The sequence below is a fragment of the Branchiostoma lanceolatum genome, chromosome 9 (assembly GCF_035083965.1).
Source record: "Branchiostoma lanceolatum isolate klBraLanc5 chromosome 9, klBraLanc5.hap2, whole genome shotgun sequence".
Taxonomy (NCBI): Eukaryota; Metazoa; Chordata; class Leptocardii; order Amphioxiformes; family Branchiostomatidae; genus Branchiostoma; species Branchiostoma lanceolatum.
The window spans coordinates 11,841,085-11,867,879 of record NC_089730.1 but is presented as its reverse complement, the minus strand read 5'-3'; the positions used below and the strand labels follow the sequence as shown (position 1 = coordinate 11,867,879).

The following is a 26,795-nucleotide window of genomic DNA, read 5'->3' as shown; positions in this document are numbered from 1 at the left end:
CCTACCGAGGAAAACTACTACCGGGTGCCAAAGATTACCTCGGCGACGGCCTAACGACGATAGACTGGATGCCAGGTTACTACGATACACAGGTACCGGTCACAAAGAAAGTCGAGGTAATCCTGCAATTCTAATCATAGGATATGTGAGATTTTACGGCCCAAGGAAGCAGTATTGCTTGCCGTAACATGTGGCAGAACGTATTTCTGTGTACTGAAAGCCGATTGGCTCGTCTAGGGCAGCAGTAAGCTAGTCATAGCGGGGCCACCCCTTTTGTGATATATAGGTCAAAGTTGGAGACCGCGAGAGAAAAGACCCAACTCTGACGACAGCAGCCATTCTTTTCCTTGTGGCCGTACCCACCAAACATGGCGGCTCCCCAGATGCCCACCCCCGATCCCAACCCGGAAATCAAGTACACTCAGGTAGGCACCGACCATTGTCCGCCGTCCTTTAATCCACGTAGTACATGTATGTAACGTTAGTGATGTTATCGTACAACAATGTGAGTGTTGCTCTGCATGTACAATGGGGCCCGGAGTTACAAAAGCTACATGACGTCGCGAAAAGGGGGGGGGGGGGTTGTAACGTGACAAAAACCAGGGTTACCGACGAACCCATGACAAATTGTGATATTGTTTGCAGCACTTGTCGTATGACATGCTTGACTTAATGTTATATTTTCAAACCCCCGATCTCGGCTCTGAGCTTTGGAAAGAATGTAACGTTTTGGTTACTTTAAGTTTACTTCGGGAAGTAGTGGCTTCTATGTCGATTTGAAATAACTTTGTAAGTTACTTTTCATCGCACAGACGCTGCCTGAACTGCCACCCTTTGGGGCAAACGTCTCTTTAATAGCATTTTTACTGTGAACTTGCTTAGAAGGGCTGAAGAGGAATATGCCAAAGGTCAAAGTTAAAAGGTTAATGTTCTATCGGTCGACGACCTTTTCTTTCCAATGTATAGGCATGCTTGATATCATACTCACCAGGTGTAAGTCTGGAATGTGAAAAATCAACATGTTCACCATGAAATGATAGTATCACATATACTACATGTAGTATCATTGATTATCTCAGTATTGCTGTAGTTATCCAGAATTATCATCATGATATTTGTGCAAGGAACATATCTGCCTATCTAGAGCTATAACCTCCTTGATTTTTGCAAAATAATAACACTACTGAAGGATCTGATAGAAAATATGAGGAAAAGCGCTTTCCTAATCGCCTTCAGAGGAATGTGTCAAGTCTACCAACAAATGTGAGCAACACGCGTCAAATCAAGGAGGTTATACCTCATTGGTCAAATGTAGAAACTTTAAGTATTTTGCTGTCTCTCCAGATCTTCATCAATAACGAGTTTGTGAACTCCGTGAGCGGGAAGACGTTTGCCACCATTAACCCGGCCACAGGAGAGAAGATCTGTGATGTTCAGGAGGCCGAAAAGGTATGGATATTGTCATGGGGGGTAATTTTTTCCGATTATAGTGATATGATACGCATGATGGTGGTCATGTCAGGTCATTTCGACTATTCTGTCAATATCGGATCCTATGAATACATTTTTTTTGAATGTCTGGACTTAGAAGATGGAATTAAACCTCTTTTGAGGGGGAAGTTAATGGGAATCGGGTCCTTTTCTTTCAGGCAGACGTGGACAAGGCTGTGGCGGCCGCGCGGGCGGCGTTTCAACTGGGGTCACCCTGGCGGAACATGGACGCATCGCAGCGTGGAAGGCTCCTCTTGAAGATGGCGGAGTTGATTGAGAGGGATGCTGCGTACCTTTCCGTAAGTTTCCCCAACCAGTGATGCTATACACAAGCATTATGACCACTGAATACACAATACATTACACTTGTAGAGACACACAGTTTACAAGTTTTTGCAAGACTTCATTTCTTGATCGTCCGCAGAGTCTGGAGACACTTGACAACGGCAAGCCGTTCATCCACTCTTACTTCGGAGCCGTCCTGCCCTCCGTCAAGGACCTGACGTACTTTGCGGGCTGGTGTGACAAGATCACCGGCAAGACCATCCCTGTTGGTGAGATATGTCCAATACTGCAAGTAACGGTCTATATTCTAATGCACCCGTTGGCCTCCGAATTTCAAGTTGCCTTCGTATTTTATTTTCGACTTCTCTTACGCATGTTACGGCGCTGGCCAGCTTACTAACGTAGTTCAATGTGCGATCTACGGACGGATTGGAGTCTTTAAGCAAAAACAACAATGAAGTTATTTTGTTTCAGAAGATTAGAAAGCTTTGAAGTTATGATGACGCGCTGCTGTCGTTTAGGTTGAATTCTTTTATTCATTTATTTGTATGCCTTTCCATCACAGGAAGGTATTATGAAACAGGTGTTCCTTGTCAAGGTCACATTTTCAAGGGCACCATACCAAACCATACGCACAAAACCAAACAGGTTGATATTTTGAAATATATAGAGGAAATGGAACTACATGTACAACCTACTGCTCAGGGATGTGGCGTTTATTGAGAATGTTTGTGTCTTTGTTCCATTCCTTTTCCAGACGGCCCGTATTTTACCTACACCCGCCTGGAGCCTATTGGAGTCTGTGGAGGAATAATTCCGGTAAGTATAGTTAACTATCAGTAGTTAACATTTGTATAGGCAATGGTACTTAGGGCTAAACCTCGAACCACAGAGTGACATTGCCCTGTAACTACATGTGTATCGTTACTACATGTACTTTCATAACTGACATACGTTGGCATTTTCGTTTTATACGCGAGACAAAAGCCATGTTTAATTTCATGAAATCTAGTACAGCATACATGGAAGATTATCGTTTTACATGTCTTTAATCCGTTCGATTGACATAGGTGACCATGCCTTTTCTCTTCAGTGGAACTTTCCCATCAACATGTTCCTGAGCAAGATGGCGCCCGCCCTGGCTACCGGCAACACCGTGGTGATCAAGCCGGCCGAACAGACGCCTCTTACCGCTCTCTACCTGGCCTCACTCGTCAAGGAGGTCGGGGCGTTATGTCAAGTCTTGATGCAAAGAACGGCAAATGCCACAAGACCCGTTAATACGCGTTCCCGTATCATGAAATTCGGTATCTTGAGCGGAACATACTGCTTATCATCAACAGTTTTTTTTCAGTATAACAGATATATCTCAAACGTTACGCGTAAAAGAACTGAAACTACAGCAATCTCTCTTCCAGATTTGCAAAAAATCTTTCTGACGTAACTTTCTTTACTTTATCCAAGGATTTTAAAGCTCTTTTCTTTACCACAAGCGAAGAACGTTCCTTGATGACTTAAACCTATCTGTATGTAACGTGCCGATATTGTTGGTTATCATATTGATTACTAGTATTATGCTAGTTGTGTTTTTAGATTTTAATAACAGGGATACTTGAAAAACAGGCTTGAGTGTACTTTTCCCCGTATAGATAACTAAATGAAACGAAAATAAAATAATAAGCTGATTTTGTCCCGTGTCTCCAGGCGGGGTTCCCCCCGGGTGTTGTGAACGTGCTTCCCGGGTTCGGGCCCACATGCGGCGCGCACATCGCGGAGCACATGGACGTGGACAAGGTCGCCTTCACGGGGTCTACAGAGGTACTCAATACTCCACTTATTGTTACGTCACCAGAAGGGAGCAACGTGTTCCTTTTGACTTGTCCGTCTGTGTGCTTGTCTTTGTGATTCATAATGATCCATAATGTACACAATGCAGCAGGTATGAACCGACAAAATCTACGTACTTGAGGATGAACTATGTTAATTATATGTATATAATGCCCACTTCTATCAAGACTTAGAGGGCGATTAAGGATGGTTATAATGATACATATATAAACTTTCTGTATTGTGTAGGTGGGGAAGATAATCCAGGCAGCGGCTGGTAAGAGTAACCTGAAGCGAGTTTCCCTGGAGCTGGGCGGGAAGAGTCCGCTCATCGTCTTCTCTGATGCTGACCGTGAGTACTGCTATCATAACTCATGACGAGTACATAACTGGTGCTGAGCGTAAGTACGGCTATGATAGCTCATGATGCTGAGCGTAAGTACGGCAATTATAGCTCATGACGCGTATGAGACCTACCATGCGCTTTATGTGGAGGCCACTTCATGAGAGGTATATTAAACCTGGAGAAATGCAATCATGAATTTTGTTTGATGTTCCTGTAGTGGACACCGCTGTTGAACAGGCCCACCAGTCGGTGTTCTTCAACCAGGGCCAGGTGTGCTGCGCCGGGACCCGCACGTTTGTGCAGGAGGGGATCTACGACGACTTCGTCAAACGGAGCGTGGAGCGCGCCAAGAAGAGAACCATCGGGAACCCGTTTGACATGCGGAATGAGCAGGGGGCGCAGGTAGCCGTCACTAATGTCCAAGCAGATCTGTCAGTGGCCGTGAAGACCTATCCAATTGGCAAAATGAGTTTTAATCGCCAGTTGGCCGCTTGTAGGAGTCATTTCCGTCACAAGTTTCTGTAGCGTTATACACTCATGGTTTCGCCCAGCATGTGAGTTCATTCACTTCACAAAACTGGGCAAGGTCCAGTTGATACTCTCACGTTTATCGTTCACACAGGTTGACCAAGAGATGTTTGACAAGGTCATGCGACTCATCGAGACTGGAAAAAACCAAGGTACATGTATCCATTGTTTGAATTCAGATAGCGGTATGGTATCGTGTGATGAGCGAGTACATGCTAGGTTCAGCGGTAACTATATGGCCTGTCCAAGACGTCCTCATTCATTTAGTTATCACGATATGTAGAAGTCAATATGAACCTAGTGGAGCAGGGATGCCATTGCCAAAACTCATCAGGTTAAAAGGCTCCTCCCTACAATTGGAACATATTACTTCAACAAGTGGAAATTACAAGCTCACCAAAGTGTTTCTTTGTGGACAGGTGCCAAGTTGCAGCATGGCGGCAGTCGTCATGGCGACAAGGGTCTCTTCATCCAGCCCACCGTGTTCTCGGACGTCCAGGACGACATGACCATTGCCAAGGAGGAGGTACATGTAGAGACAGGACCGTATTACGTCAATGATCAGCAAGCATCATGGATGCTTTTCAGATTCTTCAGCACATTTTTGCGTGCTTCTAAGCAGTTTAGCAAAAAAGTCTGTGATTTCTAATTTTCCCTTAATCTGTTCCACCTAAACTTAGATATTTGGACCCGTCATGAGCATCTTCAAGTTCAAGGACATCAACGAGGTCATTGACCGAGCGAACAACACCACCTACGGACTGGCGGCTTACGTCTTTACCAAGGACATTGACAAGGCCCTCACTATCGCCAACTCCGTACAGGCCGGGACGGTCAGGTGTGTGTGGGCGTATTCAGGTGACGTCATCAGTACGTCCGTCGCCATGTTGGTGTCAGCATTTGCATATCAACGATTCATAGTTGGTAGATTTTATGGCACTCTCAAGTAGCCACCATTAGGTATTCGGAGATCAAAGAACAGAATAATATTTCAAAACTTGATGATAAAGTACAAAGGTGTGTGCACTTTAGCTAGGGTTAACCGAAATGCAAATGAAATACGGACACCAATAATGTATATCAATAGAGTTCGTTTCTATGACATAATCGTCAATTCATATGATTAATATCTAAATATGTTAGTGAATACGCTATACATATATTGTAGTACTTTGTACTAGAAGAGTTGATGTATAACTAGTATGAAATTTAATCATTTTGAATACTGATTGCGTGTGTTTTGTGTCTCGTCCCCAGCGTGAACTGTTACAAACCAGTGATCGTCCAGGCGCCATTCGGAGGCTTCAAGCAGTCTGGACACGGCCGAGAGATGTAAGTAACCTTAGAGCTTCTGATCTAAAGACAGATTTACGATATGACACTGGTTCAAGGTACACTTTGTAAGTCTGGACGACATCATCAGAAATATGTTTCACTGGTCTGAAATTGCTTCTACGGTGTTACATTCAAGAAATGAGGAAAATTGAAACTAAGATAGCATCACTCTTCCGTTGGTCTGTGCTACTCGTGTGCCTACCAACCACCTCACTAGTGATCCAATGTTTTACTTCCATATACATGTTGTCTCTAGCATTAACTTGATGCATTTTTTTGCAGTTTTCAGTAACGTGCATTTATATGATTCTCTGCCTCCAACAGGGGTGAATATGGGGTTTACGAGTACTGTGAGGTGAAAACGGTGAGTAGTGATAGTGGACGTAACGGAACATTTCTTTGCCCAAGTGTACGTCACTGGTCTGTTTGCTTTACTTTTAAGTCATTCTTCATATTCTGAGGCGCAAAGTCCTTTGAGTTGCGATAACATTCCTATGATTTATTGTTCAATTCATGGCAATAGGAAACATGCGTGCCTGTACAAACACATTAAAAAACGTCTGATATTGGCATTCTTCCTGTCTAAAATTACCAGAAATTAGTCGTTCTTTCTCGTCGAACACAACTGTTCAATGAGAATTGTTATTATATACATTTTCACCACAGGTAACCGTCAAGCTGTCGCACAAGATGTGAACGTGTAAGGAGCCGGCTTTGCAGCTCGGAGCACCCCCATACACACCCTCGCTTCACTTCGTGTGTCGTGCATAGTTTATCCTGGCATCAGTTACCACATAGTCAACATTTGGTTATCCGTTACGTTATGGAACGCATTGTATGAAATTCAAATGTACATGCAGTGTCAGTACGACTTCTCAGTAGACAACTTTAATAGTCCATTTCCTACATCTGTTGAAGATAACCTTACTGTTACATTATGGAATATTTGATGTCAAGTTATCAGCACATCACTTACACTTTTTAGAAACTTCCCTTTGGTCGATTCTGTATCTCCAATGGTTTGATGCATAACGTTTGTAAAACAACAGTAAGCCGATGAAGCTAGACCAAACTACTTTCTATTGTGTTCATTCGAACTCTGATTCCTTGAAAAAGCCACACGGAAGGCGAACATGTCGGTGTGGGCTCCGATAAAGTTCTAAACGTGAACTATATGCGGCTACAGCATATTTTCTGAAGATGTGGCGTGAGTGTGTACGGTTGGCTTGAGGTTGTCCTTACTATTTGCCTACTTTCTATTGTGTTGTAATAAAGAATTGCCACAAAGTAAAAATCAGCCTCATGTTTAAAAAAAGAATTATAATGTATACCACAAGTAGCCTCTACCAGGCTCCGCGGATTGCTGGATTGCCGTGGATTGCCTGTTGGACCCTTTATCCGTAGCCGACTACTATTTACTCTATTTGGCAAATTTCTCCTTTTTCCCCAGCGATCTACGGAGCCTGGTAGAGGCTATAATACGTAGAATTTGCCAAATGCATGTGTACGAGGATGTCTGCTATAGAAATCAAAGTTGCGTCGCCCAAAATTGGCCACAAATTTTGGTTTTGAAAACTTATGTTTAAGTCTTTAACAGCCAAAGGGTGACCCAAATATTGCAAAATGTAGAAATGTGGTTTTATGTTCGCAGTTTTCGCGGTGACCTTTCAGCACGAACTTAATATTACCCATACTTTTGACAATTTCTAGCATGTTTCAGTCAGGGTGTGTTACGCCAAATGGCGTTTATACCGCTTGACCAATTTAGATTCAGATCCTGCTTCAATTGCATAACATTTTGCTTTTTCTTTAGCTACGTTGTTCTCTCCAGTAGCAGGACATGTTATAAGTCGAATGACGGCCCTCACAGTAGGCCATATATTTACGCTTTATAAAGAACAAAGGATCTTGAAAGAAACTACTGAAACGATTTTATCTTTAGCTACTTTCGTTGTTAGGCCGTGCTATCTTCGGCTAAGGATTAGTTCGGGGCCGGACAGAGGGAGTTTGCCGCCTGGGACATGGTAATCCTACACGGAAGGAGTTTTATGGGCTTCGACGAGACCATGGCAATCAAACTCCTGAGTCCTATCGCGTAAAACTACTACTGGGTGACAAAGATTACCTCGGCGACGGCCTAATGACGGTAGACTGAATGCCAGGTTACTACGACACACAGGTCACAAATAAAGTCGAGGTAATCCTGCAATTCTAAACATAGGATAATGTGAGAGTTTTACGGCCTAAGGAAGCAGTATTGCTTGCCTAAGGTTTGATAGAACGTATTTCTCACTGAAAGCCGAGTGGCTTGTCTTCCGGGCAGCAGCAGTAAGCTGGTCTTAGCGGGGCCCGCCCCTTTTGTGATATGTAGGTTGAAGACCGCGAGAGAAAATAAAAAGACCCAACTCTGACGACACCAGTAACAACCATTCTTTTCCTTGTGGCAGTACCCTCCAAACATGGCCACTCCGCAGATGCCCACCCCCGATCCCAACCCGGAAATCAAGTACACTCAGGTAAGAATTGTCCGTCGTCCTTCACACGTAGTATGTAGCGTTAGTAAGACTAGTTCTGATGCTATCCTACATGTGAGTGTTGTAGAAACTTTAAGTATTTTGCTGTCTCTCCAGATCTTCATCAATAACGAGTTTGTGAACTCCGTGAGCCGGAAGACGTTTGCCACCATTAACCCGGCCACAGGAGACAAGATCTGCGATGTTCAGGAGGCGGGAAAGGTATGGATATTCCGAAAATAATTTCATCAGGTTGGTAGAAAATAGGATATGGGAGATTCTTTATACACAACAAGTGTTCCACGAACCCATACCTTCGTCAATGGATGGGTTGGTAGTTGGATGGGATGTTACGAAGGATGCAAATGTATTATGATGATGTGGATTTGATATGTGGAAATAATGTAGATGATTTGTTATGTATAGAAAGAAGGCCTGGAGGGTTGTAAGGTGTGATAGCAGGGAAGTCGTTGTTTTGATTGATTGTTTGATGTTGGATGTGGAGTAGATTTGTGCAGATGGAAAGTTGGAATGTTTTGGCAATAGGCTGAAGTGTTTTGTGAGACGATGGATAGGTGGGTTAGAAATTTATATGTTTGGTGGAAGTCTGGATGGGAACCTTTTAAAATTGGTGCAGGGTACAAATGTTGTCGGTTTGTGATGTTAGTGTGTTTTATTTTGGATTTAGGTAAGTGGTTGAAGTGAAATGACAATGTTGTAATCTTTCACAATCAGTCGGGAAGTGGGTGAGGTTGTGGGTAAGAGGGGTGACATGTTAGGTTTTAAATGTGTTTTCTGCCTTTTTATTGGCGAAGGTTATTGTAATCTAGTGTCATTGGGTGAAAGGTATTTGGTGGATATGAAGATGTCTAGCTGGCGAAGTTGTTGTGATGCTTGTTATAGCTGCAGTTAGTCAGGGTGTTATTAGAGGGCGCTTTATGTAAGGTGTGGTAATAGGTATGTGGCGTATGAGGCACTGTAGTGTCAGTGGTGTTTATATGTGTGGCAGGGCCTCCCTAGATATTACCACATTGAGAATATGGAGGTTTTCGTTTCAGAGCATTCAGTAGCCTTAATTTAACAGGCTCCAGATGTGGCTGGAGATATTAGAAATTGGCAAAATAGAGGAGTTAGCCAGCTGATAGATACATTTTGCCACATATATTCACATTTCATAAAGCTACCTACACCTCAAATATGACGTCTCTAGCAGCATGCACCGTTCCAGAAATGTGAAGTGTCTGCATAAATCATGCAGACGAGGTACGAATTAGCATAATGCACATTCAGATGTATTCACCTTTCATAAAGGTACCTACACCTCAAATATGACATCCGTAGCATTAAGCATAAGGGAAATATATGATATGTTTCTGTACAAAATATGCAAATGAGGTCCTCATTAGCATGATCCACATTCCGTTTTATTCACCTATCCTGAAGCAACCTACACCTCCAATATGACATCTATGGCATAAGCCGTAAGGGAAATATGAAGTCTCTGCATAAATTATGCAAACGAGGCCCTCACTAGCATGACACACATACTGTTGTATTAACCTTTCCTGAAGCTACCTTCACCTCCAATATGACATCTGTAGCATAGGCCGTAAGGGGAATATGAAATCGCTGCATAGAATATGCAAATGAGCTCTTCATTAGCATAAGGTATATTCCGTTGTATTCAACTTTACCCCAAATACTCCTACCTCCAATTTGACGTCCTCATCATTTAACGTAATGGAAAATAACTTTCTGCATAGATTATGCAAATGAGATACTTTTCACTTTTCCTACAGCTACATACACCTCCAATATGACATCTGTAGCATGTACCCAAAGGAAATATGAAATCTCGGCATAGATTATGCAAATAAGGTCATCATTAGGATAATACACATTCAGGTGTATTCACCTTTCATAAAGCTACCTACACTTGCAATAGGACATCCTTAGCATTTATCAAAAGGTATATATTATATATAAGTTCCTTCATTATAGACCACCCCACATCTGCTTGTTTTTTTCCAAGGCCTTGCATCGTTATGTAGTCACACTGCCTACAGCTGACTGACAAGCCAATTTGTCCCAGCAATCACGGTTTCTGCCTCCCAACTGACAAGTACTTACCTCTACAACTTACCTCTATGACCCCTCCAAACAACGCGGCTAACACATCCCATGCAGCTAGTATACATCATACAATATAACACATTTTTGCACTTTTCTCGTTAATTATGCAAAGTACTTCACCCAAAATCTAATCATCTTGCGATTTCTCACATACACACCGACACACCAAATACGACAACAATCCATCCAGGCGTCCCCGACTTATCGTGTTCACTAACAGACACACAGACAAGCATAAAAAATAACCTTCTTGACGAAGGTAACCAGGTATTGATCTCACCTGCTAACGTTTCGATGTCTATCAGACACCTTCTTCAGAGCTTCTGACTGGAGTACTGCTTCTGGAGGTATGGATATTGTCATGGGGGTAATTTTTTCCGATTATAGTGATGATAAGATACGCATGATGGTGGTCAGGCCAGGCCAGGTCAGGTCAGGTCATTTCGACTATTCTGTCAATATCTGATCCTATGAATACATTTTTTTGAATGTCTGGACTTAGAAGATGGATTTAAACCTCTTTTGAGGGAGAAGCTAAAAGGAATCGGGTCCTTTTCTTTCAGGCAGACGTAGACAAGGCTGTGGCGGCCGCGCGGGCGGCGTTTCAACTGGGGTCACCCTGGCGGAACATGGACGCATCGCAGCGTGGAAGGCTCCTCCTGAAGATGGCGGAGTTGATGCAGAGGGATGCTGCGTACCTTTCCGTAAGTTGCCCTAATCCGTGATGTTATACATAGACATTATGGCCACTGAATACACAATACATTACACTTGTAGAGGCACGCGGTTTACAAATTTTGTAAGACTTCAATTTCTTGAACGTCTGCAGAGCCTGGAGACGCTTGACAACGGCAAGCCGTTCATCCACTCTTACTTCGGAGTCGTCCTGCCCTCCGTCAAGGATCTGACGTACTTTGCGGGCTGGTGTGACAAGATCACCGGCAAGACCATCCCTGTTGGTGAGATATTTCCAATATTGCAAGAAACGGTCTATATTCTAGTAGACCCTGTGACCTCCGAATTGCAAGTTCGCGTGCTTTCAACTTCTCTGGTTACGTAAGCTTGGGCTCCCTGTGATACATATAGCGTAATGTGTGATCTACCGACTGATTGGAGTCTTTGAGCATAAACAACAATGAAGTTGTACATGTCACCTCTTCAAGGCCACCTGCCAACCATACGCACAAAAACAAACAGATTGATATTTTAAAAGATGTAGAGGATATGGAACTACACGTAGAACCTACTGCTCAGGGATGCGGCGTTGAATGAAGCGTTCATTGAGAATGTGTGTGTTTTTGTCCCATTTCTTTTCCAGACGGCCCGTATTTTACCTACACCCGCCTGGAGCCTATTGGAGTCTGTGGAGGAATCATTCCGGTAAGTAGTTAACTATCAGTAGTTAACTCCAGATATCGAGCTGGTTAACTCTGGCTGATTATATTTGTATAGGCAATGGTAGTTAGGGCTAAGCCTCGAACTACTTGTGCACAAAACTATGCTTAGAGTGCCATTTCCCTGTAAATACAGTGTGACGTTGCTACGTTCAAAACTGACATACGTTAGCATTTTTGTTTTGTACGCGAGACAAAAGACATGCTTAATTTCATGAAATCTAGTACAGCATACATAGAAGATTATCGTTTTACATGTCTTTAATCCGTTCGATTGACATAAGTGACCATGCCTTTTCTCTTCAGTGGAACTTTCCCACCAACATGTTCATCTGGAAGGTGGCGCCCGCCCTGGCTACCGGCAACACCGTGGTGATCAAGCCGGCCGAACAGACGCCTCTTACCGCTCTCTACCTGGCCTCACTCGTCAAGGAGGTCGGGGCGTTATGTCAAGTCTTGATGCAAAGAACGGCAAATGCCACAAGACCCTTTAAGACGCGTTCCCGTATCATGAAATTCGGTATCTTGAACGGAACATACTGCTTATCATCAACAGTTTTTTTCAGTACTAGTATAACAGATTTTTCTCAAACGTTACGCGTAAAAGAACTGAAACTACAGCAATCTCTCTTCCAGATTTGCAAAAGATCTTTGAAGACTTTCTGACGTTACTTTATTTACTTTATCCAAGGGTTTTAAAGCTCTTTTCTTTACCACAAGCGAAAAACGTTCCCTGATGACCTAAACCTATCTGTATGTAACGTGGCGATATTGTTGGTTATCATATTGATTACTAGTTTTATGTAATTAATGCTAGTTGTGATTTTGATATCAGGTATACTTGAAAAACAGGCTTGTTACCTGAGTGTATTTTCCCCCTTAACTATATAAATAAAGCTGATTTTGTCCCGTGTCTCCAGGCGGGGTTCCCCCCGGGTGTTGTGAACGTGCTTCCCGGGTTCGGGCCCACCTGCGGCGCGCACATCGCGGAGCACATGGACGTGGACAAGGTCGCCTTCACGGGGTCTACAGAGGTACTCAATGCTCCACTAATTGTTACGTCACCAGAAGGGAGCAAAGTGTTCCTTTTGACTTGCCCGTCTTTGTGCTTGTCTTTGTGATTTATAATGATCCATAATGTACATAATGCAGCAGGTATGAACCGACAAAATCTACGTACTTGAGGATGAACTATGTTAATTATATGTATATAATGCCCACTTCTATCAAGACTTAGAGGGCGAAAAAGGATGATTATAATGATACATATATAAACTTCCTGTATTGTGTAGGTTGGGAAGATAATCCAGGCAGCGGCTGGTCAGAGTAACCTGAAGCGGGTTTCCCTCGAGCTGGGCGGGAAGAGTCCGCTTATCGTCTTCTCTGATGCTGACCGTGAGTACTGCTATCATAACACATGACGAGTACATAATTTATGGTGCTGAGCGTAAATACGGCGATGACAGCTCATGATGCTGAGCGTAAGTACGGCAATGATAGCTCATGATGTTGAGCGTAAGTACGGCAATGATAGCTCATGATGCTGAGCGTAAGTACGGCAATGACAATTAATGATGCTGAGCGTAAGTATCCGGCAATGACAGCTCATGATGCTGAGCGTAAGTACGGCAATGACAATTAATGATGCTGAGCGTAAGTATCCGGCAATGATAACTGATGATGCTGAGCGTAAGTATGGCAATGACATCTCGTGATGTTGAGCATAAGTACGGCAATGACAGCTCATGATGCTTAGCGTAAGTACAGCAATGACAGCTCATGATGCTGAGCGTAAGTACAGCAATGATAGCTCATGATGCTTAGCGTAAGTACAGCAATGATAACTCATGATGCTGAGCGTAAGTACGGCAATGATAGCTTATGATGCGTGTAAGACCTACCATGCGCTTTATGTGGAGGTCACTTCATGAGAGGTCTAGTAAACCTGGATAAATGTAATCATGAATGTTGTTTGATGTTCCTGTAGTGGACACCGCTGTGGAAAACGCCCACACAGCGGCGTTCTTCAACCAAGGCCAGGTGTGCGTCGCCGGGACCCGCACGTTCGTGCAGGAGGGGATCTACGACGACTTCGTCAAACGGAGCGTGGAGCGCGCCAAGAAGAGAACCATCGGGAACCCGTTTGATATGCGGAATGAGCAGGGGGCGCAGGTAGCCGTCACTAATCTCCAAACAGATCTGTCAGTGGCCGTGAAGACCTATCCAATTGGCAAAATGAGTTTTAATCGCCAGTTGGATACGGTCTTTGCCACCGATAGATCTGCTTGGAGATCACGATGTCACACGCTTGTAGGAGTCATTTCTGGCACAAGTTTCTGTAGCGTTATACACTTATGGTTTCGCCCAGCATGTGAGTTCATTCACTACACAAAACTGGGCAAGGTCCAGTTGATACTCTCACTTTTATTGTCCACACAGGTTGACCAAGGGATGTTTGACAAGGTCATGCGACTCATCGAGACTGGAAAAAAACAAGGTACATGCTAGGTTCAGCGGTAACTATATGGCCTCTCCAAGACGTCCTCATTCATTTAGTTATCACGATATGTAGAAGTCAGTATTGAATCTGGTGGAGCAGGGATGTCCATTGCAAAAACTCATCAGGTTAAAAGGCTCCTCCCTACAATTGGAACATATTACTACAACAAGAGGAAATTACAAGCTCACCAAAGTGTTTCTCTGTGGACAGGCGCCAAGTTGCAGCATGGCGGCAGTCGTCATGGCGACAAGGGGTTCTTCATCCAGCCCACCGTGTTCTCGGACGTCCAGGACGACATGACCATTGCCAAGGAGGAGGTACATGTAGAGACAGGACTGTATTATGTCAATGATCAGCAAGCATCATGGATGCTTTTCAGATTCTTCAGCACATTTTTGCGTGCTTCTAAACAGTTTAGCAAAAAAGTCTGTGATTTCTAATTTTCCCTTAATCTGTTCCACCAAAACTTAGATATTTGGACCCGTCATGAGCATCTTCAAGTTCAAGGACATCAACGAGGTCATTGACCGAGCGAACAACACCACCTACGGACTGGCGGCTTTCGTCTTCACCAAGGACATCGACAAGGCGCTCACTATCGCCAACTCCGTACAGGCCGGGACGGTCACGTGGGTGTATTCATATATACTGTAGTACTTTGTATTTCAAAAGTTGATGTACTAGTATGAAACTTAATCATTTTGAATACTGATTGCGCGCGTTTTGTGTCTCGTCCCCAGCGTGAACTGTTACAAACCAGTGATAACCCAGGCGCCATTCGGGGGCTTCAAGCAGTCTGGACACGGCCGAGAGATGTAAGTAACCTTACAGCTTCTGATCTAAAGACAGGTTTACGATATGACACTGGTTCAAGGTACACTTTGTAAGTTTGGACGACATCATCAGAAATATCTTTCACTTGTCTGAAATTGCTTCTACGGTCTTACATTCAAGAAATGATGAAAATTGAAACTAAGATAGCATCACTCTTCCGTTGGTCTGTGCTGCTCGTGTGCCTACCAACCACTTCACTAGTGATCCAATGTTTTACTTCCATGTACATGTTGTCTCTAGCATTAACTTGATGCAGTTTTTTGCAGTTTTCAGTAACGTGCATTTATATGATTCTCTGCCTCCAACAGGGGTGAATATGGGGTTTACGAGTACTGTGAGGTGAAAACGGTGAGTAGTGATGGAACATTTCTTTGCCCAAGTGTACGTGACTGGTCTGTTTGCTTTACTTTTAAGTCATTCTTCATATTCTGAGGCGCAATGTCCTTTGAGTTGTACATTTGACAACATTCCTATGATTTATTGTTCAATTCATGGCAATAGGAAACATGCGTGGTTGTAAGCAAAATTCTGACATCGACATTCTTTCTGTCTAAAAATACCAGTAATTAATATTAATCGTTGTTTCTCGTCAAAGGCGAACACAACTGTTCAATGTGAATTGTTATTATATCCATTTCCACCACAGGTAACCGTCCAGTTGTCGCACAAGATGTGAACATGACAGGAGCAGGCTTTACAGCTCGGATCACCCCCATACACACCCTCGCTTCACTTCGTGTGTCGTGCATAGTTTATCCTGGCATCAGTTACCACATAGTCAACATTTGGTTATTCGTTACGTTATGGAACGCATTGTGTGAAATTCAAATGTACATGCAGTGTCAGTACGACTTCTCAGTAGACAACTTTAATAGTCCATTTCCTACATCTGTTGAAGATAACCTTACTGTTGCATTATAGAATATTTGATATCTAGTTATCAGCACATCACTTACACTTTTTAGAAACTTCCTTTTTGTCGATTCTGTTTATCTCCAATGGTTTGATGCATAACGTTTGTAAAACATCAATAGACCGATGAAGCTAAACCGAACTACTTTCAATTGTGTTCATTCGAACTCTGATTCCTTGAAAAAGCCACGCGGAAGGCGAAACATGTCGGTGTGGGCTCCGATAAAGTTCTAAACGTGAACTATATGCGGCTACAGCATTTTTTTCTGAAGATGTGGCGTGAGTGTACGGTTGGCTTGAGGTTGTCCTTACTATTTGCCTACTTTCTATTGTGTTGTAATAAAGAATTGCCACAATGTAAAAGTCAGCCTCATGTTTAAAAAAAGAATTATAATGTATACTACAAGTAGCCTCTACCAGGCTCCGCGGATTGCTGGATTGCCGTGGATTGCCTGTTGGACCCTCTATCCGTAGTTAATTACTATTTACTCTATTTGGCCAATTTCTACTTTTCCCCCAGCGATCCACGGAGCCTGGTAGAGGCTATACCGTAATACGTAGAATCTGCCAACTGCCCGTTGTTAAAGCCAAGATGTATGTGCACGAGGATGTCTGCTATAAAAATCGAAGTTGCGTCGCCCAAAATTGGCCACAAATTTTAGATTTGAAAACTTATGTTTAAGTCTTTAACAGCCCTAGTAATGTTTGTACATGTACATGTACCTTAAAGTTTGACGAGAATGGCAATGAAAACTAAACAGAAAAATCCAGTCACAAAAGAGCTCAGAAAGAAGTTAACTTGTACACGGACAAGTTCGTGTAGGAATGTACAAATCGTAATTCCCATTTGACAAAAAAAAAACTGATAAAAAGTCTGGATTCAATTACTAGAGTAAGCAGGCATTGACGAGGCTGTTTTACCTATTCACAGACACACCTCATCTTACTCCCGGTACTTGCAAATCAACTTGACAGTGGCCTGCCCCAAATTTTCTTCATGTCCCATCTTGCGGATGACGTCGGTACTGTTAAACAACGGTTAACAGATCTTTTCAAAGGTCTCAAATAAAGTCAAGCTGCATAATCCTGCAATTCTAAACACAAATAACATAGAGTATGTGAGATTCTACGTTTCTAGAAATAACGACTATTTTCCTCAAAATATGACAGAAAGCAAAGCCATTTGGATTGCCGAATGGGGGTGTGGGAGCGCCCCGCCCCTTTTGTCATAGGTCATCGACCGCTAGAGCAAAGACCAACACTTTATAACCCTCAACGGAAACAGCTAAGTCATAAGTAGTGGCCGCTGTACCGTCCAAAGTCTCCAAACATGGCGGCTCCTCAGATGCCCACCCCTGATCCTAACCCGGAAATCAAGTACACTCAGGTAAGCACCGATCACCGTCCACGTATCTTGTTGTAAGTTGTGGTGACGTTGCGCAACAATTGTGCTACAGTATTCTGTATAATTGGGGTTACAATCACAAGACTATATAACATTACGTAGCAAAAAGGGACGCTACTTGCAACGTGTAATCAAGGCTTGTTGACAAGATTATGCAAAGTCATATTGTTTGGTACAACTTGACATGACTTGATGTTGTAATATTTTGTCAATTCCTGATGTCGGCATTGAGTGATGGAAAGAATCACGTAACGTCACCGTTAAGTTTACCCGGCCTGAACTTTGAACAGTCTTTTCGAAGTCGACGTCATCTAAGGCCATTCATAATCCATCTAAGGTAACATTTGATAGCAGAAACACTATTTGCCTCAACTGCCGCCCTCTTTTGTAACAAACGTCTCTTTAATACCATTTCTACAACTTTAACCAGGATACCTTTTGAGACCATTATGAATAAGACGGACATGGCGAAAGTTTAAAAAAATGTTCTAACGGACATATCGACAACAACCGCTAGACCGAGATACAAGGTTATACAAAGTCACATTGTGTGTATCACGTGGCATGACTCGATGCTTTTGAAAGAATGTGACGTTACTGACATGGCGAAAGTTTTTATGTTCTATCGGACATGTCGACAACGACCGCTAGATCGAGAGTTACCTGTAAATTTGAATGTGAAAAATCAACATGTACGAAATGATGATGTAATACTAGTACCAGTGGACTAGCCCCCTGCTGTAGTGACTTGCACAAAGTTGTGTGGCCCAAGGGCTTTGGAACCGGAGATGGGCGCCGCCTTATGCACCTTTCGGTGCGGGAAGGACTTTAACTTTTAAGTAGTACCATTGGTAGTATATCTATAGTATTCGAGAAAATCAATTCTCCGGTTTACTTTCAGACTAATGTGTGTCATGTTTGCCTGAGAATGTGAGCAACAGAATTCTCACCATACAGTAATCGGTTCCGCATACCTGTCCTTACGTGGATGCATATTCCATGCATATGAACAATTTTTCCAAACACCTTCCACATATCAGATAGAATGTAGACATTTAACATTTTTGAAACCTTTATCTACTGATGAAACAATTACACAGGGGCATACCTCGGCTGAAACAGTCTTGAATATGCAAACAAAAGTTGTTTTTACGCAGACAATTATACCAAAAGTCACGTACTGACAGGTATTGCCATGCCATGGCAGTTTGTACATTTTTGCAGAACATTAATGATTGGGAGATCTGAAGACATCTCTGAAGGCAAGTTTGGTTCATGCGTCAAATCAAGGGGGTTAAGATAAGTTGTTTTGCTCTGACTTCTCTCTCCAGATCTTCATCAATAACGAGTTTGTGAACTCCGTGAGCGGGAAGACGTTTGCCACCATTAACCCGGCCACAGGAGAGAAGATATGCGATGTTCAGGAGGCCGAAAAGGTATGCATGTATTTTTTGTCTTTTTTTGTGTGTGTGCGTATGTATGTATGTATGTATGTATGTATGTATGTATGTATGTATGTATGTATGTATGTATGTATGTATGTATGTATGTATGTATGTATGTATGTATGTATGTATGTATGTATGTATGTATGTATGTATTTATGTATGTGTATGTATGTGTGTGCATGTGTATGTGTGTGTGTATGTGTTTGTATGTGTGTGTGTGTGTATGTGTGTGTGTGTGTGTTTGTATGTGTATGTATGTGTGTGTGTTTGTGTGTGTATGTGTGTGTGAGTATGTGTATGTGTGTTTGTATGTGTATGTGTATGTATATGTGTGTGTGTGTGTGTGTGTGTGTGTGTGTGTGTGTTGTGTGTGTGTGTGTGCATTTTGTTCGATTTATAAGCTACGCAATGTAATGAGATGCCCAAGAAGAGTCCGAAGTAGAGTTTATCAAGTCTTTAGAGAGAGTTAAGAGAGAGCCGATGATCAAAAGTACGTGATAGATAAAAGACATTTTGTATGATTTATCTGGTCTTGTCTTGTCATTTCGACTTTTCTGTCGTCTCCTATCAATTCATAAGTCTTTTTCAAAAACAAATCTCTGTATCCTGCAACCTAGCTAGGGCTCCTGAATGGGTGATAGTTGTCAAGTGCCTTTGGTCATATTTTCTTTCAGGCAGACGTGGACAAGGCTGTGGCGGCCGCGCGGGCGGCGTTTCAACTGGGGTCACCCTGGCGGAACATGGACGCATCGCAGCGTGGAAGGCTCCTCCTGAAGCTGGCGGAGTTGATTGAGAGGGATGCTGCGTACCTCGCCGTAAGTTCAACCCGATAATGATACGGAAAGCTTTGGACATGGAATCTATAGCTTACGACTTTGCATTGGGATGGTTGACGAATGTTATACACACACATTGTAGGTAAATACAGAATACCTTTCACTTGTAAAAACGTTTGTGTAAGTCTTCAATGTCTTGAACGTCCGTAGAGCCTGGAGACACTTGACAATGGCAAGCCGTTCCTCCACTCGTACTTCGTAGACGTCCAGACCCCCATCAAGGACCTGACGTACTTTGCGGGCTGGTGTGACAAGATCACCGGGAAGACCATCCCTGTTGGTGAGACATGTCCTGTACTCCAAATCCATCGGTCTACATTCCATGGTATAGCTCGTAGCAAGGATCTCCTGCCAGTCCTTCGTTTCCGAAGACGAATGCCAGTGTCCTTATAGTTAAGATCTACCGATAAGCAAAAGCACAAATGATATCATTTTGTTTTGTATTGTTTTGTACTGTTCAGTTATGATAACGCAACCTTGCCGTTTCGCGCGATCGCGGTTGCCGCATATATATATATGATGCGAACTCCAGTATCTCGTGAAGAACATAGGTGGAACATACAGCGCGATGTGACGTTCAGAAGCGAGTGTCAGTTTATTCCGTTTCCTTTCCAGACGGGCCGTATTTTACCTACACCCGCCTGGAGCCTATTGGAGTGTGTGGAGGCATCATCCCTGTAAGTAGCGCTAGCTATAATCAACTTTAATAAATCAAAGATGGAAAGGGCTAAGTTTGAACCACATTTGCATAGAAGTTAGGACTATGCTATTACCCTGCAACTGCTTCTTTCACAACTCATAAGTTGGCATTTTCGTTTTATAAGCGAGACAACAGAACTATTATTGAATGAAGACTTTTATTGCACATTTTTGCCGCACTGGGATAAGTACAGGTCACAACAAAACAAAACATTAATGAGATCTAATACGGCATACTTGGAAGATATATTGTGATATCATATGTCTCTAGTTGGTAAGATTGAAAGAGATGACCATGCTATTCTTTCCCATGCAGTGGAACTTCCCCATCAACATGTTCATCTGGAAGTTGGCGCCCGCCCTGGCTACCGGCAACACCGTGGTGATCAAGCCGGCCGAACAGACGCCTCTTACCGCTCTCTACCTGGCCTCACTCGTCAAGGAGGTCTGAGCTTTTTGTCAACTCTTGATTCAAAGAACGGCAAATACATTGTGCTACAAAACCCTCTAAAACGCTTTATCGCAACAATTTGAGCGGAATGTGCTGCATACAATGTATCATCGACAGTTTTACAAGAGATATTTCTGAATGTAATTTTTGTTCTTGTAAAGGTCTCTTCTGACGTAACAATTCATTATTGTATTTAATTAGAAACTTGATGATATCCTAAAACCTAGCCGATTTTCTCCCCTGCACTGTCTCCAGGCGGGGTTCCCCCCGGGTGTTGTGAACGTGCTGCCCGGGTTCGGGCCCACCTGCGGCGCGCACATCGCGGAGCACATGGACGTGGACAAGGTCGCCTTCACGGGGTCTACAGAGGTCTCAACATTCCCCTTATTCACGTATTGGTACTTGGTGTTTCTGTGAATCATAATGTACACAATCCGGCAAGTGTGGATGACTAACTCTACGTACTGTATCTATATCTGTATAGCCGGTATAACCGCCCTTCGGCGTAACACACCAGCTTCGCAGGCACGCGGCGCGCAGCAGCTGGTTATATTACACTGTACGGCCTGTCACACCTAACTTACTGGAGGATAAACTATGTTTATCAATGCTCCTACTTTATGAAGACATAGGGGACGAATAAAGATGATGATAAATTAATGATACTTACAACAGGATGTTAAGTTCTATCTTATACCTCTATTTTGTATTATGTTTAATAGTTGTTGCCATTTAACCGTATGCAATAGACCCCTTTCCAAATACCGCGGCCATTTTGAATCCAGGGCACGCGCACGTGATTCGAGGGCGGGAAAAGTGAAGACCCGGTAAGTCCACAAGCCAGCGGTAAGGCGTTCCCAATAGAAACCAGCGTTGAGTTATCTTCGGCGGTGAGATGTTCTCCTCCTCGGTGAAATCCATCGATATATTTGCATGGCACAAGTAGATGATATTGTTGTGGAGACTTGGACTAGATATCGGCCAGTAAAATTGTGAATTTCTGCTACTTTTCCATAGTTTCTGCCGGGATGTTGAGCGCGCGCTACAGTGATAGAATGCTAATATGTTTACACCGCGTGTTTCCCTAATAATGTTAGCTAAAGTCGAGAAAAATCCCACAAAACATACACTTTTCGGATCATTTTAGCTTCGTTTAGGTATGAATATAACTCTTGAGCCTTTTGGCTGTCGTGACAATGCCAACATCATCTTGAAATTACGTTAGTTTGAGGGAGGGTTTTGTTTTCTGTGCAGCGTTACGTCGACTTCGCTCAGCAATATTTGACATTTCCGCTGAATGCAATCCCACACACACAAAAAAAACGTGAAAATATAGGCCTAGGCTTGACTTCAATGTCCTTAAATATGGCAGCATTCCGGCGGCTTTTTGACGATCCAATTTGTACCCAAAAGGACATTGAACTCAAGTCTATATTTTCACGTCTTTTTTGGGGATTGCATTCAACGGAAATGTCAAATATTGCTGAGCGAAGTCGATGTAACGCTGCACAGAAAACAAAACCCTCCCTCAAACTAACGTAATTTCAAGATGATGTTGGCATTGTCACGACAGCCAAAAGGCTCAAGAGTTATATTCATACCTAAACGAAGCTAAAATGATCCGAAAAGTGTATGTTTTGTGGGATTTTTCTCGACTTTAGCTGACATTATTAGGGAAACACGCGGTGTAAACATATTAGCATTCTATCACTGTAGCGCGCGCTCAACATCCCGGCAGAAACTATGGAAAAGTAGCAGAAATTCACAATTTTACTGGCCGATATCTAGTCCAAGTCTCCACAACAATATCATCTACTTGTGCCATGCAAATATATCGATGGATTTCACCGAGGAGGAGAACATCTCACCGCCGAAGATAACTCAACGCTGGTTTCTATTGGGAACGCCTTACCGCTGACTTACCGGGTCTTCACTTTTCCCGCGCTCGAATCACGTGCGCGCGCCCTGGATTCAAAATGGCCGCGGTATTTGGAAAGGGGTCTATTGTCGTGCAATTAAGTTCTTCTATAAACTTCCTGTATTGTGTAGGTTGGGAAGATAATCCAGGCAGCGGCTGGTAAGAGTAACCTGAAGCGAGTTTCCCTGGAGCTGGGCGGGAAGAGTCCGCTCATCGTCTTCTCTGATGCTGACCGTGAGTACTGCTATCATAACTAAAGATGAGTCATGCATACATATGCGCATCTTAATTCCATTTTTTCTAGATACCTTTAAAATGAATTTTTGACCGTCCTCATGGGGTCTTTATCCGTGCGCGGGAGTCGATATCGTTCGCCGTCTAGGTTCAGAGAATGCATACTAGCTGTAAACGTGGCGTCGCTTTGGCGCAGTGTCAGGGTGTTTGGCCCAGAACCCGAGGTCCCGGGCTCAAATCGAGGGTTCCCTGATTTATCTCATTGACGTTGTGCCCTTGGGAAAGGCACTTAACATGACTTTCCCCACTTCACTCAGGTGAAAATGAGTACCTAGCTTAGGTTAGGGACGTTCTTCGGATAGGACGTTAAATGGAGGTCCTGTACCTGTTTGGGGAAAGCCACACCTTGAGCACGTAAAAGAACCCACCACGCTTATCGAAAAAAGTAGGGGTCTTTCCCAGTGTGAGAGGATCAAATAGATCTGTTCGGATATGCAGCTTGTACTTTTCAGTACAAACCCGGTGTGTTACGCCATGCGGCGGTTTACCGGGTATGCAATACAAACAAACAAACTAACCGCGAGAAATGTAATCATGAATGTTGTTTGATGTTCCTGTAGTGGATACCGCCGTCGAAGAGGCCCACAACGCGGCGTTCTTCAACCAGGGCCAGGTGTGCTGCGCCGGGACCCGCACGTTTGTGCAGGAGGGGATTTACGACGACTTCGTCAAACGGAGCGTGGAGCGCGCCAAGAAGAGAACCATCGGGAACCCATTTGACATGCGGAATGAGCATGGGGCGCAGGTAGCTGTCGCACACTCGTTGGAGTCACTCTATGAAAATGGAAATTTCCGGCACTATTTTTGTAGCGTATAATGTGTATTCCTTCACGACACAATCCGAATTCGCAGTCTAAAAAGAAGGAACCATTTGTCGATGTTTGGCGATGTATATTTGACACATTCACTTTGTCATTTCCACAGGTTGACCAAGACATGTTTGACAAGGTCATGCGCCTTATCGACACTGGAAAGAACCAAGGTACATGTATCCATTGTTTGAATATAGATGGTGGTATAGATTGTATGGCGGTGGGCGCCAGCTACCATGTACAAAGACGTCGCTATTCGTTTGTAAATTACTAGTGCTAATTGTAGACTGAAAGAAATTGTTTCATTGTTGTCGAGGAAATGAATTAATATAAGCAGGGGGTGGTTGCTTACCGATCCTCTTTAGATAAATGTAATGAAATGAAATAATGTGATGAACATTGTAACTTGTGGGCCATCGTTGTTCATTGCCATTATAGATCAGATGAAAAGGTTCTTCCGTATGATAGTATAACAAGTATATTTCTGTGGACAGGCGCCAAGTTGCAGCATGGCGGCAGTCGTCATGGCGACAAGGGTTTCTTCATCCAGCCCACCGTGTTCTCGGACGTCCAGGACGACATGACCATTGCCAAGGAGGAGGTACATGTAGAGACAGGACTGTATTGCGTCAATGATCAGCAAGCATCATGAATGCTTTTCAGATTCTTCAGCACATTCTAGTGTGCTTCCAAAGAATTTCTTGACAAATTTCTGTGATTTCTAATTTTCCCTTAATATATTCCACCAAAACTTAGATATTTGGACCCGTCATGAGCATCTTCAAGTTCAAGGATATCAACGAGGTCATTGACCGAGCGAACAACACCACCTACGGGCTGTCGGCTTTCGTCTTCACCAAGGACATCGACAAGGCGCTCACTATCGCCAACTCCGTACAGGCCGGGACGGTCAGGTGGGTCGTGTTCACGTGACGTCATCAGTACGTCCGCCGCCATGTTGGTGTTAGCATTTGCATTTCAATGAATCATAGTTTTAGAGATCAAATGACGCTTTCAAAGAGCTATCATTCCGATTTCGGACCTCAAAGAACAGAAGAATAGTTAAAAAGTTGAGGATAAAGCAGAAATATATTGTACTGTGTAGGTCTCAGCTACGGTTTGCTGAAATACATATCAAACACAGACACCAGTAATTCGAACAGCGTCGCTATGAAAAAAAAAACCCTTTTCATTCTAATGAAACCTCATCCGATTTATATGAAAATTAAGATGACGTGAGTCGAGTGAATACCCTCTATACAAAGTACTTTTATTCGAAGAGTTGATGTACATGTAGTAGTTGCAGATGCACTATTAAACTTTACGATTTTGAATACTGATCACGTGTACTTTTTGTCTCTCCTTCCCAGTGTGAACTGTTTCCACCCAACAGCAACCCAGGCGCCATTCGGAGGTTTCAAACAGTCTGGACACGGCCGAGAGCTGTAAGTAACCTTCTGAACTGAAAATGTCAACTTGACGCAATATGAAAGGCGACATCTTTCCGAACAAAACTATGTGGTACGGTTGGACGACTCTAGCAGAAACATGTTTCACGAGTCTGAAGAAAAACAGTTGCTCTTTAGTGGTCTAATATTCAGTGTTAAGAAATGATGATATTGAAATGAAACGACATGTGGAACTTAAAGTTTCTCTCTGGTAGCCGTCGGTGCGCTACTAGTCTTCCTACCTTCATTATCAACCAACTTTTTTATTTTCATGTCATGCATTCTGACATACACAGAATGCACTATTTGCTGTTTTAATGCATTTATATTATTTCTTGTTCCCATAGGGGTGAAGAAGGGGTTCACGAGTACTGTGAGGTGAAAACGGTGAGTATTGATGGCAAACCAAACCAAACCAAACGAAATACTTTTTGGGCAAAAATATTTTTCTAGTGTTTTTTTAAATTATATTTTCAATAGCCAATTATATTCTGTGGTGAAAAGTCACTAGAGTTTCAAAGACATCCTATAATTTATTGTTTAATTCATGTCAACAAGAATCATACGTTATTGCTCAAACACAGCAAACAAACTTCTGATATTGTCATTTTTCATTTCTAAAGGATGTAAGCAACACATCATTATTCCCACAAAGTTAAACACTTCACTCTTCAGTGAACGCAAATTTCAAATGCGAACCATCATTATGTGCTTCCCTCCCACAGGTAACCGTCAAGTTGTTACACAAGATGTGAACATGACAAGGCCATGCTTTACAGCTTGGATCACCCCCATACACACCCTCGCTTCACCTTGTGTGTCCTGCATAGTTAATCCTGGCATCAGTTAACACATTATCATCAGAATCAGTCTCGTCTGGAATACAGCGTTACGACATCTCAGCAGAAATAAGATGTGTTTCCTATTGAAGATGACCTTCTTGTTTCATTGTTTTATGATATGGAAGTCCATGTTGTAGTATATATCACTGATGCTCGACAAGTAGAGCCTTCTCGACTTTCACAATGATATTTGGTAAACAATTGATCATCACAGAATGATCTCCATTTTTGTCATTCTGCTAATAGTGCTATTCTCCTTTCTCTGGTAAATATTCCCCCTATACAATAAACCAATGGACTAAACCGAACTGCTTTTTTTTTTTTTACAATGGCAGTGTAGATGGCAACAGGTTATGAAAGACAAAGGTAGGTAAAGGTAGTCCCATGCCCTTTTGAGGCCGTAGGGGCAGTGAGTTATTATCCAGGTGTTCAGGAATATTGGTATTGGAAGGCAGAGCCCCTCACTCTTGCTCCACCGCCTTTTACCTTCCCAACCGAAGTCAAGTTCCCATTTTTACACCAGGGTGGATTGAGGAAAGCCAGG

The 26,795-nt window shown here is 43.0% G+C and overlaps 3 protein-coding genes across 3 annotated transcripts; all 3 read left to right on the top strand.

Annotated features, from left to right (window-relative positions):
• The first annotated feature begins 290 nt into the window (after positions 1–290).
• Positions 291–6,985, top strand: LOC136441253 (aldehyde dehydrogenase, mitochondrial-like). Its single transcript, XM_066437428.1, has 15 exons — positions 291–425; positions 1,345–1,449; positions 1,650–1,790; positions 1,916–2,045; positions 2,534–2,595; positions 2,870–2,998; positions 3,481–3,594; positions 3,853–3,955; positions 4,167–4,351; positions 4,572–4,629; positions 4,897–5,003; positions 5,158–5,315; positions 5,735–5,809; positions 6,137–6,176; positions 6,479–6,985. The coding sequence occupies exons 1-15, from the start codon at positions 369–371 to the stop codon at positions 6,506–6,508; spliced, it is 1,494 nt and encodes a 497-aa protein (XP_066293525.1). The 5' UTR covers positions 291–368; the 3' UTR covers positions 6,509–6,985.
• Positions 6,986–7,582: 597 nt separating this feature from the next.
• Positions 7,583–16,461, top strand: LOC136441251 (aldehyde dehydrogenase, mitochondrial-like). Its single transcript, XM_066437426.1, has 16 exons — positions 7,583–8,009; positions 8,260–8,328; positions 8,443–8,547; positions 11,022–11,162; positions 11,288–11,417; positions 11,777–11,838; positions 12,159–12,287; positions 12,773–12,886; positions 13,145–13,247; positions 13,840–14,024; positions 14,292–14,349; positions 14,563–14,669; positions 14,824–14,981; positions 15,093–15,167; positions 15,495–15,534; positions 15,833–16,461. The coding sequence occupies exons 1-16, from the start codon at positions 7,968–7,970 to the stop codon at positions 15,860–15,862; spliced, it is 1,548 nt and encodes a 515-aa protein (XP_066293523.1). The 5' UTR covers positions 7,583–7,967; the 3' UTR covers positions 15,863–16,461.
• Positions 16,462–17,351: 890 nt separating this feature from the next.
• On the top strand, positions 17,352–26,339 carry LOC136441252 (aldehyde dehydrogenase, mitochondrial-like). The gene is made up of 15 exons (XM_066437427.1): positions 17,352–17,485; positions 18,835–18,939; positions 19,626–19,766; positions 19,938–20,067; positions 20,403–20,464; positions 20,803–20,931; positions 21,193–21,306; positions 22,987–23,089; positions 23,710–23,894; positions 24,074–24,131; positions 24,456–24,562; positions 24,718–24,875; positions 25,332–25,406; positions 25,757–25,796; positions 26,135–26,339. The coding sequence occupies exons 1-15, from the start codon at positions 17,429–17,431 to the stop codon at positions 26,162–26,164; spliced, it is 1,494 nt and encodes a 497-aa protein (XP_066293524.1). The 5' UTR covers positions 17,352–17,428; the 3' UTR covers positions 26,165–26,339.
• The last annotated feature ends 456 nt before the right edge of the window (positions 26,340–26,795 follow it).